Genomic DNA, 13989 nt, shown 5'->3' with positions numbered 1-13989 from the left:
ACTTTGAGAAGGACTGCACTACAAAACAGGGCAATCTTCACAAAGGGCACAGTTTGCAGTGAAGGTTTGGATCCCTGAGCCTTTGTGCATCAAACAACATTATTCTAAACTGGAGGCTTGGTGCACGAAATTCATGCTCGGGGGGTGGGTCCCTCAGCCTGACCTGCACCCTCTCCAATCTAGGAGCCCTCTCCAATCTGGGAGCCCTGACGGCTTAGGCCCACTCCCCATGGTTCTCTGCTCTCTGCGGCCCAGAGGCTCTCCACGGCTGGGGCGGGACACTTCATGCATGCGCGCTGCCCAGAGGCCCTCCATGGCCGGGGCGGAATGCCTGCCTCATCGTGGTGACGAAGCAAGCATTCCGCCAGGCCACTCACGCTGCCCACTCTCAGCGGCCACCCCCTCCAGGACTAGGGGATTCTGGCGGGGCTGAGGGGACTGGGCACTGTCATCTTGTGGCTATGGACGCCTCCATCTTTTGTGACGGAGTGATGGTTAATTTGCATACCACCCTTTTATTAGATAGGATATACAAAATAAATGTAGAAATACCATGAAATGGGAGGATTTCTTACAGTGAGTCTTTGGCAGAACAGGTAGACAAATAAGATTACATAGGGATACAGGTGACCTAACAACTTTGAATCCTGCAAATAGCAAATAGATCTTTTCCAGTGTTCATGACTCAGTTACAAAAATCATTTAACTATAAGCAAATTTTAAAGTTTCTATATTGAGACAGAAATCCCACAAACAGAGTAAGAAGCCAATTTGAGCAAAAATACTTGTAACTAATATAAAGAACAAAATGTTGGTATTCTAATCTACGGAGTCTTAGCGATTTAAAGAAGGTAAGTATACCTATAGAAATATTGGTGGTAAACACAGAAAAGTCATGAAAGAAGAACTGCAGTTAAACATGAAAAATAGTAAATTTCCTTGCAACTCAAAGAGGTGGAAAAGAAAATCAGCAGTGCATTATGGTTTCCCCTATCAGTCACAACTTAAGAAGATAATATCTAATGCTTGCTACCATGTATGGAAACAGTCATCTTCCCATCTTTCTGATTGAAATACAAATTGGCCCAACCTTTTGATAGGTAGTTGGTGCTTTGGTTATCAAAAGCCTTAAAAATGCATACCCTTCGTTTATCCTGTGGAAATAATGTGCAAAGATTATGCACAATAATCTTTTATTTTGCAATGATGTGCAAAAATAATGAGCACATGTGCAAAAATTACAAGGATGTGGATCATAGCATTACTTTTATATATATATAAGGGAAAATTTTGGGAGACATTCTGAATGTCCCCTGATGTAGGAGACCAGCGCAGCGAATTCTAACATCCAGTGGTAACCATGCAGCCAATAAGTGCAGTAGGGATCGAAGTTTATTGATTAAGCAAGATGTCCACAAAGTATTGTCGATCGAATGCACCAGGTTACAAAGAGGATATAGATCGGGGCCGCCCATTCAAGGCCCGCAGCAGCCAGACAGATGATGTCAGTGTAAGGGGAGTGAGGGGCAGGGTCTGGGGCAGGTTGCAAGGTGCACGTTCTACCCGAGGGGTAGCTGCTACTCTTTGTTTTGGGGATTACAGATGATTGAAATTTCTATTATTTTTTTAAAAAATTTTGTATTTATCAATATTTTATAATTTTCCCCCAGTGAACAATATTACATCAGAAATTTTTAAGAAGAAAGAAGTTAGGCAGACCCAAAAGAGAGGTAAAAATAAAGTCTGGTGGGACCTGAGAGGAAGAAGTGACCTCTTCTGCTGGGGGGCATGGGGTGCTTGGGGGCAGGGAAAGGTCCTGGAGATGAGGGGACCCCAGTGTGGCCATTGCAAAGGGGCTGGTAAAGAGATTGGCACTGGAGGTCAGCTTGGGTCACCACACGTTTCCAGAGCACTGGGGCCTGAGGGTGTAGCGATGAGGGAGAACAGAGTGTGCCAGGTACTGTTCTAAGCACTTGACATAGAAATTTAATCCTCACAGCAATCCTATAAGGTGGTCCTATTATTACCCCCGTTTTACAGATAGGAAAACTGAGGCACAGAGAGGTTAAGAGATTTGCCCAAGGTCACACAGCTCCAAATGGCAGAGCTGGGATTTGAACTTAGATGGTAGTCGACTCAAGCAGGCTCCCAATTCTAGTCTGTTGTCCCCGAATGAGGAGGAGTTTGGGGGGAGGGAGCACGCTGCTGCTTCTGGATGGGAACCAGGCGCCTGTTCCCACACTTTTATCTCCTTCTTGGACAGAAACCGGCAATTACACCTGTGAATTCTGCGGAAAGCAGTACAAGTACTACACACCCTACCAGGAGCACGTGGCCTTACACGCCCCCATCAGTGAGTACCTTTTGTTGTTGGGGGAGGGGTGGGCCAAGCTGTAGTGCCAGGCTCTGGGGTGTTACTAGGGGAGGGTGAAACTAAAGGTGAACTTGCTCTGGGCCAGTCTCTAGGTGTCCAGGTGTGATCTGGGGCCACCTTACTTGAATAGCCGGGAAGGCCCTACTGTGAAGCCAGGAAAGCCCAAGTCTTCCAACAGTGGATTCAGAGGGTGGGCACCATTCATCCACGTCCTTCAGTGGCTCTGTCCCCATCTCCTCTAAGCACCTCCAAATAATGTTCCTGAATCCCCAGCCCCAACGCCAACACCACGTGGTGCAGCCCCAGTCTGAACCCACGCAGAGCCTAACCCAGGCAAGAGATGGCCAACTGGACAGGACAGCTCCTCTTGGTCCTTGTTGGTGGAAAGGGCGCGAAGCTGGGATGCTAAGCCAGGACTCAGAGCCCTGGGTGTTAATCCCCGTGGATTCATAGGCTTGCATGTGACCTGGGGCAGGCCCCGTCCTGTGTCTGGCCTCCAATCTTTCCGTCCAGAAGGGAAATGGTTCTCAGGGCTCTTCCCACAGGGATGTAGCAGCCTTCCGTTCTCCTGATGCTGCCGATTCCCCAATGCCTCTTCTGGATGTTGGAGCGGGCTCCATCACCCTTCCATCCCTAGTATATGAGCTGGAAGCCTTCAGTCCTCAACCAAAATCCAGATGGAGGCGGGGCTTAACCAACTTCCCAGGGCAGGTTTTTTAGGAGCGGATGCACCCCCGATTTTGTTTCTTAGGACAGAGCTGTGCAGATCCCACTCCACAATCTCTAAATGGGGAGTCAGAGGTCCAGAGACAGGGAGAGGTTATGCAAGGTCAGCAGGGGTTTAAGCTGCGTAAGGTCTGGGAGGCCCATGACCCTTTTAAAGACCTGAAAATAGCAGCACAGGCACGTGGCTCCCCAAAGGCATTCAGGTGGGCAGGAAGGTGTCCAGAACTTAGAGGACAGTATAGGCAGCTTCCCCAGGAAGTCCTCCCTGCTGGGCAGAGCAGCAGAGGTGCAGGTTCTCCCATGGGCGAGAGCTCCCATCCTGAGATCCATAACTGGGTGAGGATTCTTGGCCTTCTCAGCCTTGGACCTGTGCCTGTCACTTCCCTTCTCTGGGCTCAGGTTTCCCTTCTGTAGAAGCCCTTGAGATCTTTCCAGCCCAGAGGTCTGAATTCTAGGCATCTCCAAACCCTCATACAGGAAGACCAGGTGGCCCAACTAGAGGAACCCGTCCTGCCAGTGAGGCTAGGGATGTATGGGCCATCCATTTCCCACCACATGTTCTGGTCCTGGTTGGAGGGGGAGGATACAGTTTCCGCTTGGTGGGCACGACCCATCCATTTGGCTAGTGGTGCTGGTGCTGAGTCATCAGCACTGTGGCTGGGCTTGAACTCCATGGCCTGGGCCCTCTGAGGATCCCTCTTTCCATGGGCCGGACTGGCAGCTGTGTGTGGACATCTGTCCTGCTGCCTGGTTCCTGGAGAGGATGCTACCCAGAATGCACTTAGACGTTAGTTGCAAGGCCAGCCTGCAACCACGGTTTCAGCCTTTGGAGAGCACCTTCACTGCTGCTTCTGTTCTCCCAAATTTCTGGAATAAGCTGAATACAGTCATGGGGTTAGCAAGAGGTGGAGCTTGGCTTTGAACCTTGGAAAGCGATTATGAACATATCTGTCACTCCCAAAAGTTTCCTTCTGCCCTTTTAGAATTCCTTGATCACCACTTCCCCCTTCACAGGCAAGCACTGATCTGCTTCCTATCACTATCGATTACTTTGCATTTTCCAGAATATTGCGTATATGGAATCTTACTCTTTTATTGTCTGTATAGGGGTGTCTGGCTTCTTTCACTCACCATAATTGTTTTAAGATTCTTCGTGTTTGCATGTATCCGTACTTCATTCCTTTTCATTGATGGGTAGTCATATTCTGTTGTCTAGATACAGTAAGTTCTCACTGTAAGTCGTCAATAGGTTCTGTAATTTTAAGTGAAATGATGTATAACAAGACCAGTTTTACCAAGGGCTAATTGACAAAAGAGTTAAGTTCCTATAGCATATCAGCAATGTTACAATGAAATGGCATTGAACAAAATTTCCTTATTTGAGGACCTACTGTATAGATACCACAATTTTTTTTATTCACTATGGATGGACACATGGGTTGTTCCAGTTTAGAGCTAATATAAATAAAGCTGCTGTGAACATTTCTGTACATGTCTTTGTATGGACAAATGCCCTCATTTCTCTTGGGTCAATATCTGGGAGTGGAATGGCTGGATCATGTAGTAGGTGTATGTTTAACTTTTAAGAAACAGCCAAGTTGTTTTTCAAAGCGATTATGCCATTTTACATTCCAGCCAGCAGTGTACTTTTCACGTAAAGTTCTTGTCTAATTTGGGTATCCGAGTAATAGTGGTCTTACAGAATGAGTTGGAAAGAGTATTTCCTGCATGGCGTGTCAGTTAGGTTACAGGGATTGATAATATTGTTTAAATCTCTACACCTTTCCAGGCTTTTAAAAAACATACGCTTGTTCTACCAAATACCGAGAGAGGAGAGTTAAAATCTACAACTTTCATTCTAGATACGTTATTTCTCCCTTTAGTTCTGTCAGGTTTTGATGCATACATTTTGAAACTTGTTTTTAGGTGTACACATTTGGGATCATTATGTCATGATGAATTGACCCTTTTAAAATTGTTCAATGCCCTTCTTTATATCTGGTAATACCCATTGTCTGAAATCTACTTTATCTGATATTAATATAGCCACTACAGCTTTCTTAGGATTAGTGTTTGCATGTATATCTCTTTTCATCCTTTGCTTTTTACGTATGTGTGTTTTTATACTTTAAGCGCATACATATACTAGTAGTTGGTTCTCACTACTTTATCCGGCCTGACAATCCCTGCCTTTTAAAGGAAGTGTTTAACCCATTTATATTTAATATATTATTTTGATATGGTTAGATTTAAGTTTTTTATCTTGTTGTATTTCTATTTGTTTCATTTCTTTTTATTATTCATTTTTTTGGCTTGCCTTCTTTAATATTAATCAAGAATTTTAAAAATTTCCTGTTAGCTTTCCACCTATACTACTTTTCCTTTGGTGGTTACTTTGTGGTTTATAACATGTATTGTGAATGTATTATAATCTACCATGACTTTATATCATAATACATTATACGTTATGTGAGAACCTTATCACAGTATACTTCCATTTACTACTCTACTGTCCTTTGTGCTATTCTTACATCATATAAGTGTTAACATATATATCATACATAGTCTAAATAAGCTACAAACCCAACAGTTACTTTTTGCTTTAAACAGTCAACCCTTCGTTAAAGTAATTAAGAAATGAGAGAAAATGCCTTTTATATTTATTACATATTTACCATTTTCTGTACTTTTTCTTTATACAAATCTGAATTTCCTCTATTTTTCCTTTTCCTTTATTCCCTGAAGAACTTCCTTGAACATTTCTTACATTGTAGGTCTGTTGGTGAAAGATTTTCTTAACTGAAGATGTTTTTATTTCACCCTTTGAAGGACATCTCTGGATATGAAATTTCTGGGTTGAGAAATTTTTTTAGCACGTTAAAAAATGTCATTATTTTATCTTCTTACGTTTTGTTTTATGAGAAGTCAAAAGGTCATTCTGGTTGTTATTCTATACTTAATGTATCTTCTTTCCTGTGGATTATTTTAAATATTTCTCTATAATACTGGCTTTACTAATTTGATTATGGATGTATAGTATTCTTTGGCTTTATCTTCTTTGGAGTTTATTGAGCTTTCTGGATCAGTGGGTTTATATTTTTCATCAAGGAAAATTTTCAGTCAGTATTTCCATAAATTCTTTTCTTCCCCAAATTTCTCTTTTGCCTCCTATTGAGACATTATTTACATGTATTTTACATAAAAAATAAACATTTTTTATGATGTTTACAGATGAGTTGAAGCTGTGGTCAGTGTTTCAGCCTTGTTTTCCCTCTCTGTTTCTATTTGTATCAAGTGCCCTGTTCTCAAGGTTGCTGATCTGTTCTTCTACGGTGTCTTACTCTTTTTCATTGGAAATACCCATTAAGTGAATTTTCCATTTCAGCTATCATATTTTTTATCTCTGTAATTTCCGCTTGGTTCTGTTTGACATCGTTTCTTTTCTTCATTATGTTCACGTTATCCTTTAAATCTTGGGAGCATATTTATAATAGCTGCTTTAAGGTCCTTGTCTGCAGATTCTGTGGTTGCTGTCATTTTTGTATGTTTCTGTTGACTGTTTTTTGTTTTTTTCCTGTTGAGTATTATTCACGTTTTCCTGCTCCACCTGATGGCATCCTTTTTTATTCTGTGCTGCCCGTTGTGGATGCCGTGTTGTTGTGTGTCTGGATTTTGCTATCTTCCTTGGAAAAATGTTGAATTCTGTTCTGGTAGGCCGTTAATACCGATTAGCTTGATGCTTCCAAGGCTCGATTGTAAGCTGTGTTGGGGTGGGTCTGGAGCACAGTAGCCTCTCCTTATCCGCGGTTTCCCTTCCCATAGTTTTAGTCAACTGTGGTGTAAAAATGTTAAATGGAAAATTCCAGAAATAAACAATGTATACATTTTAAGTTGCACACTGTTCTGAGTAACAGGCTGAAATCTCATGCCATCCTGCTCCGTCCCTCTTGGAACAGGGGCGATCCCTTTGTCTGCCTTATCCAGGCTATCTGACTACCCACCCCTTGGTAGCTGTCTCAGTTATCAGATCGGTTGTCACAGTACACAGTGCTTGTGTTCCAAATAACAAAGGCCCCAACGCCATGTACATAACCTCCATTACAGTCTGTTGTTATAACTGTTCTATTTTATTATTAGTCCTTGTTGTTAATCTCTTAGTATGCCTAATTTAAAAAATTAAAATTTGTCACAAATATGTATGCCTAGCAAATAAAAACAAACAGTACCTCTAGGATTCAGTACTACCTGCGGTTTCAGGCATTCATCGGAGGTCTTGGAATGTATCGCTCCTGGATAAGGGTTAGCGTAACCCCTCGAAGGCCTGGCTCTTCTGCGTCTCAGCTGAAGGCCCAAGGTATTCAGCAAGGTCTCCTCTCTGGCAACTGGGAACTCAAACATCCTCTAACCTTGCACACCCCTGACTCCTCACTCACTCGCAGCCGCAGTCGCTGTTGGCTGCCAGGCTTTGCAGGGGGTCCTCCTTCTGCACATTTCAGGGGCTCTTTCTTTCTCCCGTCTTTGTTATTCTGCCCTTCAAACTCCAGCCATCTTGGAAGCCCTGAGCTCTGACCGCCGACTCCTCAGTTCAGGGTGACGGGGTGCTTGCTTTGGGCTGCTCCTCTGTGTTCTGGTCCAGAAGGTCTCCCCAGGCAGAGCGCAGGAGTGGTCACGGGGCTCATGGGAGGTCTTCTTTTATGATTCACAGGAGTCCTGTGCCTCCTTCTATTCAAGGTCTCAAAACGGTTGTTTCACGTATTTTGTCCAGCTTTACATTGAATCTGGAGGACGGCTAGTCCTACAGCAGTGGCTCCATCGTGGCCAGAAGTGTAAGGTCTCCAGTTCTCTTCCTCACACTAAAGTCCACAAGGAGGATTTCCCAGATTAGACCCTGTTGATCCCGGCTCCCACTCATTTCCACCTCCAGCCTTTGATCCCACGATGCCCATTTGCTGCAAATTCACTTCCACTCCCCTCTCCTTCAGGGAGTCCCCCCACCCCCACCCCTGTGCCCCGGTTTCTTCTCCTTCTCAGTTGCATGGTTACTTTTTTCAAATCCATATATTCTCTGAATATTTTGCTCCAGTTAAACTTTCAACTTCACAGGAAGGAGAGATCACTGTGTTCTCTTATTTTTAAATATCTCTTTTACGTGTAAACTAGTGACCTGGTGCACGAAATTCGTGCACATTAAAAGGGGATTAATTAGAGGAAATAATTTAATATTGCTATTTGCCCTTTCTCTATAATAGAAGTGTCAGAGATGAAAGAAAATTAGTAAAATGTATATGAAAACCTTCCTCCTGTCAGAGTCTGGGGCGCACCACGTGACCCAGAGTTAAGTCCCTGCCCACCCACATGCACCTCAAAATCGCGTGAGAACCAGACCTGGCCAGCCCCACCCCCCCAATTGGGCTAGATCCAGACCCGGCCAATCCCACCCTTGTCAAGCCCTACCGGGCAGGGGGCATCACCTCAGGTCCCCTGGCCCGGCACCAGGACAGGAAGCATGGCCTGAGGTCCCCCAGCCCAGACTGGGGGGGGCGGGGGAGGGGGGCGCGTGCCTTGAGGTCCTCCATCAAGCCCCGCCAGGTGGGGGACACGGCCTGAGATCCCCTGTCAAGCCCCACCAGGCGGAGGGGCGCAGCCTCAGGTCCCCTGGACCAGCACCAGGAGCGGGGGCGCAGCCTCAGGTCCCCCATCAAGCCACGCTGGGCAGGGGTGCTGCCTGAGTTCCACCGACGCAGCACTGGGAGTGCACCTTGAGGTCCCCTGTCAAACCCCGCTGGGTGGGGGGCACAGCCTAAGGTCCCCTGTCAAGTCCAGCCAGGCAGGGGGGCACAGCCTCAGGTCCCCTGTCAAGTCCAGCCAGGCAGGGGGGCACAGCCTCAGGTCCCCTGGCCCGGTGCTGGGGTGGGGGGCACAGTCTGAGGTCCCCTGTAAAGCCCTGCTGGGCGGGGGGTGCAGTCTGAGGTCCCCTGGCCTGGTGCCAGGGTGGGGGGCACGGCCTGAAGTCCCCTGTCAAGCCCCACCTGGTGGGGGGCGTGGCCTGAGGTCCCCTGGCCTGGCACTGGGGCGGGGGGAGCAGCCTGAGGTCCCCTAGCCCAGTACCAGGACAGGAAGCGCACCTTGAGGTCCCCCGTCAAGCCCCACCAAGCTGGGGGCGTGGCCTCAGGTCCCCTGTCAAGCCCCACGGGGGTGGGGGAGGGCAGGGCCTCTGGTCCCTGCTGATTGCTCGTTAAGGCTCCTTAAGGGAACTTTGCCTCAGCTGTGGGTGCAGCCATCTTTGTGATGGAGTGATGGTCAATTAGCATATTCCCTCTTTATTAGATAGGAATCTCCTATGTTTCTTTGAAGAGCAATCAGCCAGTCTATCTAAAACTCTTCTTTTCTCTGCGAAAGCACAGATAGGAATTCCAGCTTGACAGCATTTCAAGTGAGAAGGTCAACAGATGGTGTAAACTATGGGATTAAATGAGTTAGGAGCCTGGGAAATGTATCGCGGCTCAATCCCAGACTGCTCTGTGACCCTGGAGTGGTGCCTGTCCCTCTCTGAGCCTCTGCATCCCTGTCTAACTATACCCTTGGGGCCAATGGAGGGTAATGTGTGAGATAGGCTTGCCTCGAGGAGAAGCTGGGGAAGGTTCTAGACTCCCAGATTTTTCTCAGGCTCCAGGTAGGAGCGAGAGTCTTTGCTTTCTGTGGACTGAGAAGAGGTGTCAACCCTCGAGCATGGGGGGCGGAGGAGGGGGCTGTGGCTCGAGAGGCCATTCACTCGGCCAGCTCCCAGGGCTCTTGGGGACTGAGAGCGTGACCCTCTCAGGTACCGCCCCCGGGTGGGAGCCACCGGACGATCCAGACACGGGCTCTGAGTGTTCACATCCAGAGGTCTCCCCGTCTCCACGCTTCGTGGCCGCGAAGACCCAGACGAACCAGTCGGGGAAAAAAGCTTCGGCCTCCGTGGTCCGATGCTCCACCCTCTTACACCGCACTCCTCCAGCCACCCAAACCCAGACGTTCCGCACTCCAAATTCAGGATCTCCAGCAAACAAGGCAACCTCAGGTACCAACAGCCTGTGTCACCCCACACTCCTCCATTCCCCCTCCCCCACCTGCCACAGCTGTGCCCGGGGTCATTGTTCCCTTGCAAGAGCAAGAGTGGGGGTCCCATAGTTCTGTGGGACGCATCTGGGTCCTAGCTCTGCCTCTGACTGGCCCTGAGACCTTGGCGAGCCACGGAACTAACCTCTCTGAGTCGAAGTCTTCTTATCCTAAATCAGGGGGTTGTACAAGATAGTTTGCAAACTTTTCTCTTTTTAAACAAGAGAATATTTCCCCCCAAGACATGGCCTAAAGGTGTTTTTAAAAACTGTTTTAAATTCATTGCCAACATTTGAACTTCAGGAGGTTTTATGTGAAACTTGATTTCTAGCTGACATTGACAAGTCAGCTCCGGCAGTTCCGGGCCCGCTCTCCTGCAGTGCAACAATTGGCTTGGGCTGAGCCACAGCTGCCTCCTTTCATAGAGCATGTGCTCTCTCCCCAGTTTTCCACAGTCCCCACCACTCCCTCCTGCCTACCCAACACAATAGCCATGTGGCAGGTGCCATTTCTCATTGTGGTCACACTGTTGTCTGTCTTGACATCCAGCCCGGTTCATCCATTTATGTCACCTGCCTGGAAACCCCTTGGCATGAGTTCGCATCCCCCATCTTTCAGAAAACCCAGACTAAGAACTCATTTCTTGAAGCGGAGTGGCTGACCTGCCGGAAGCTCTGTTCTCTTGGCCTCCCTCTACTCGTGAAATTGCTCCAGGGGCCCTGGCCCAGCAGGAAGCCAATGGATGCCAGCTCCAGTGTTTTCTCAGTCCATGCAGAGAGGGGCTCAGACCCCAGAAGGGTGAACAGCAGTATTTCTCCCAGGAAAACTGAGAAGACGCATTGTGTGCTGAGCGCCAGTTATCAGGAACCCTGATTCATACCCAGATGGAACGAGCCTTGGGCCGCCTGCCTGTGGGCGTGGGGTAGAGTGATGTAGGGTAGAGTGATGATGTGGTCCTTTTGGGATCATGGACCTTTCAGTTGCTTTCAAGAGGCCCCCAGCCATCCTTTAAATAGACAAGTGATCAGTCTGAGTTCAGTGACCCAGTAGGTTGGACAGGCGGTTGACTAGTTGTGTTTGCCATTATTCTTTGGTCCGTGGGCTACTGTGGGGCAAGGTTGTGTTCGTAAGAAATGTTTGAAGATAGGCTGATTACGTTTAGGTGTCCCAAAAGGAGAGTGAGTACTTAATCAACCTTGAACGTCATGGATTTTGAGGTACTGTGTTGAGAAAAGCCAATAGCCGTTGTATTTTTCTAGAAACAGGCTGGTCCTCGTGGGCTCTTTGGTGGTAGATGTTGGCTCCACTAAATAATGGGATCGCGAGTTTCAAACCTTTGCTTTTTATTCTTGACGTATGGCTGGGAGTTTCTACGTCTGTAGTTTCTGCAGGGAGCTGCCTGGAAGGGGCTGTTTGGTCTGTGGCAGCTCTTGGACCTCCGTGTCCCCAAAGAAGCATCCCGAAAGCGATGGGACTTGCTTCTAGCTGCCTCTCTGTGACCTGGAAGACTTGGGGGTGGGGGCAGAGCAGGTGGGCAGAGCAGGGGACACCAGGTTGCGGGCAGGAACCCGCACGGCAGAGCTGGAAGTGGTCACCGCCTTCACTGTGTTGAGACAGGCAGCTCTTCCTGGGTGGAGGTGCGGGCCTGTGCCTGGGACCTCACCCACCGTACAGCCCATTGGTCTGTGGCCAGAAGTGCCCGTGGCAGGGAGAGCTCATCAAAATTTGCATTATGAACTGAGTACTGGGAAACGAATGATGGCCTCAGTTGTCCTAAGTTCTGCCGATGAATGGGTGAGGCTGCATGGAAACCCTCCGCAGGGGGTCGCCCTTCCCCTGCACGCACGAGGATTAAGATGCAGAAAGGAATCGCTTGTAAAAAAGGAAGTGTCTGCCTGTGCGAGAATGAAGTTCCATTCTGCCGTCTTAGAGGATTAGCAGCGTGCTCAGCCCCAGGAACTTGACAGCCTCACTTTCCTCTGGGGGTGTGTGTGCGTGTGTGTGTGTTTCATCTGTAAAATGGAAGTGACGGTGTGGACCTCACGGAGCTATTGGGAGAATTAAGAGAGACCCTGGGTGTAAGACATCTAAATCAGTGCCTGGCACATAGTAGGTGCTCAGTAAATGAGTGCCCCCCCCCCCTTCTCCCTAGGCAAAGCATTGAGGGGCTTTCTTTGCCCATTTAAGGATGACTTCTTGAAGGAGGCAGATATGTAGCTCTCAGCGCAGGCCTTCTATAGATGCGTTTTGAAGAGAGGGTTATCCTTGTGATGTTGTGGACAGCCTCTGCGGAAAGGAGACGTTGTCGGGGTCAGGGAGTGGGGCATTGAGCAGGACATGCAGGAGCCACCTCTGGCTTCCTTTCCTATCACCCGATGATCGTCCAGAACTCCAGCCCCCACAGCCTGAGCAAGAGCCCTTCTGGCACGGGATGGACTGGGTGACAATGGCATTTCCCAAAGTGAGTTCTTAAAACCACCATTTTTTGAGGAATAGTAAGGAATCTATCTGATAATTAAAAAATAGGTGCCCTAGCTGATTTGGCTCAGTGGAGATAGAGCGTCGGCCTGTGGACTGAAGGGTCCCGGGTTCGATTCCAATCAAGAACACATGCCCGGGTTGCTCTCTCAATCCCCAGTGGGGGACATGCAGGAGGCAACTGATCAATGATTCTCCCTCATCATTGATGTTTCTATCTCTCTCTCCCTCTCCCTGCCTCTCTGAAATCAATAAAAAAAAATTTTTTTTTTTTTTGGAAAAAAATAGGCTTCAGTGGCCAAATCCATTTGGAAAGGCTGGATTAAATAAAGCCAGATGGGCCTCTTCTTGGTGACCTTCTCGGAGCCTTTGACACCCTGATGCAAGTTGCTTCTCCTTAAGAAAGGGGCTGGCTCGGCTGTTCCACCCAGTGACTTGTTCCCAGAAATCTTTGTCTCCTGGAGCATCCGGCACCTATTGTGCCTAGAGCTGCTTGGAAAAGCCAAGTCCCCTCCCAGCCTGGATATTCTGTTTCAGTACCTTCTGCAGGTGGGGGAGAGGTGGGCACTGAATCGGTATTTTCCACCTTGGGTGCTGTCTCTGTCTCTGGGGTTACAGGCAGTGCCTGGGAGAAGGTGAGCCACTACGAAAAGTGCCGCCTGTAAGCGGAGACTCCCAAGAAATCATCATGAGCTGGTCCTTCCCCCGAGTGAACTCTGACCTGACCTCACCTGGTCTTTGGCCTCCTGGGGTGTGGGCTGCCCCCGCTCTGCCTGGCACACCTCTCCAAGGCGCCTCCTTGCCACACAGGGACCACTGGGCATGTGGAGCTGTCTGGCCCGCCTACCCTGCCAGAACTGCCTTCAGGAGACAGCCTGCCCTCCTCCCTGCTCCGTTGTGGGGCCTGAAACGGAGAAATCTGGCATAGGGACTAGTGGGGGCAGGTCCACATTACTCAGTGTCACACATGTGGCTCCCCAGGGGCCAAGGTGGGAGACCCAGGCCCATTTGCCATCTGCTCCCTCGGCTGGATTTCATTTTCGTGCTCCTGGATAGGTCACCCACACATGCCCCTAGGCCTGGACCTCCATCCCCTCTGTGCACTGTCCAGAGGGTCTCCTGGGGCCCTGACAAGGTATCAGGCAACTCAGGTGAGCTTGAGGAGCTGGGGGTTCTGGTTTGGGATCCCGGAGCTCCTCATTGTGCTGATCCCCCCAACATAAAGCCCTGGGCCTTCCTCAGCCCAGGTACCCCAGCCTCTGAGCTGCCTCTGGCATGCCCCCCCTTTGGACCTAGAGCTGATCAGTCACCGT

The 13989-nt window shown here is 48.5% G+C and overlaps 1 protein-coding gene across 6 annotated transcripts in view; it reads left to right on the top strand.

Annotated features, from left to right (window-relative positions):
* The window catches only part of ZNF618 (zinc finger protein 618), a 147951-nt gene that overhangs the window by 124076 nt on the left and 9886 nt on the right, over window positions 1-13989 (top strand). For 2 of the 6 annotated variants that reach the window (XM_080667687.1, XM_080667682.1), the window contains exons 9-11: window positions 1671-1730; window positions 2264-2353; window positions 9921-10160. In XM_080667687.1, coding sequence (XP_080523813.1) covers window positions 1671-1730; window positions 2264-2353; window positions 9921-10160 — 390 coding nt within the window. The remainder of the gene's footprint in view (window positions 1-1670; window positions 1731-2263; window positions 2354-9920; window positions 10161-13989) is intronic. The other 4 variants (XM_080667684.1, XM_080667683.1, XM_080667686.1 and 1 more) reach the window with 2 other exon arrangements.

Source organism: Plecotus auritus, assembly GCF_963455305.1.
Source record: "Plecotus auritus genome assembly, chromosome: 5".
Lineage (NCBI taxonomy): Eukaryota > Metazoa > Chordata > Mammalia > Chiroptera > Vespertilionidae > Plecotus > Plecotus auritus.
This window is presented reverse-complemented; position numbering and strand designations above follow the sequence as displayed.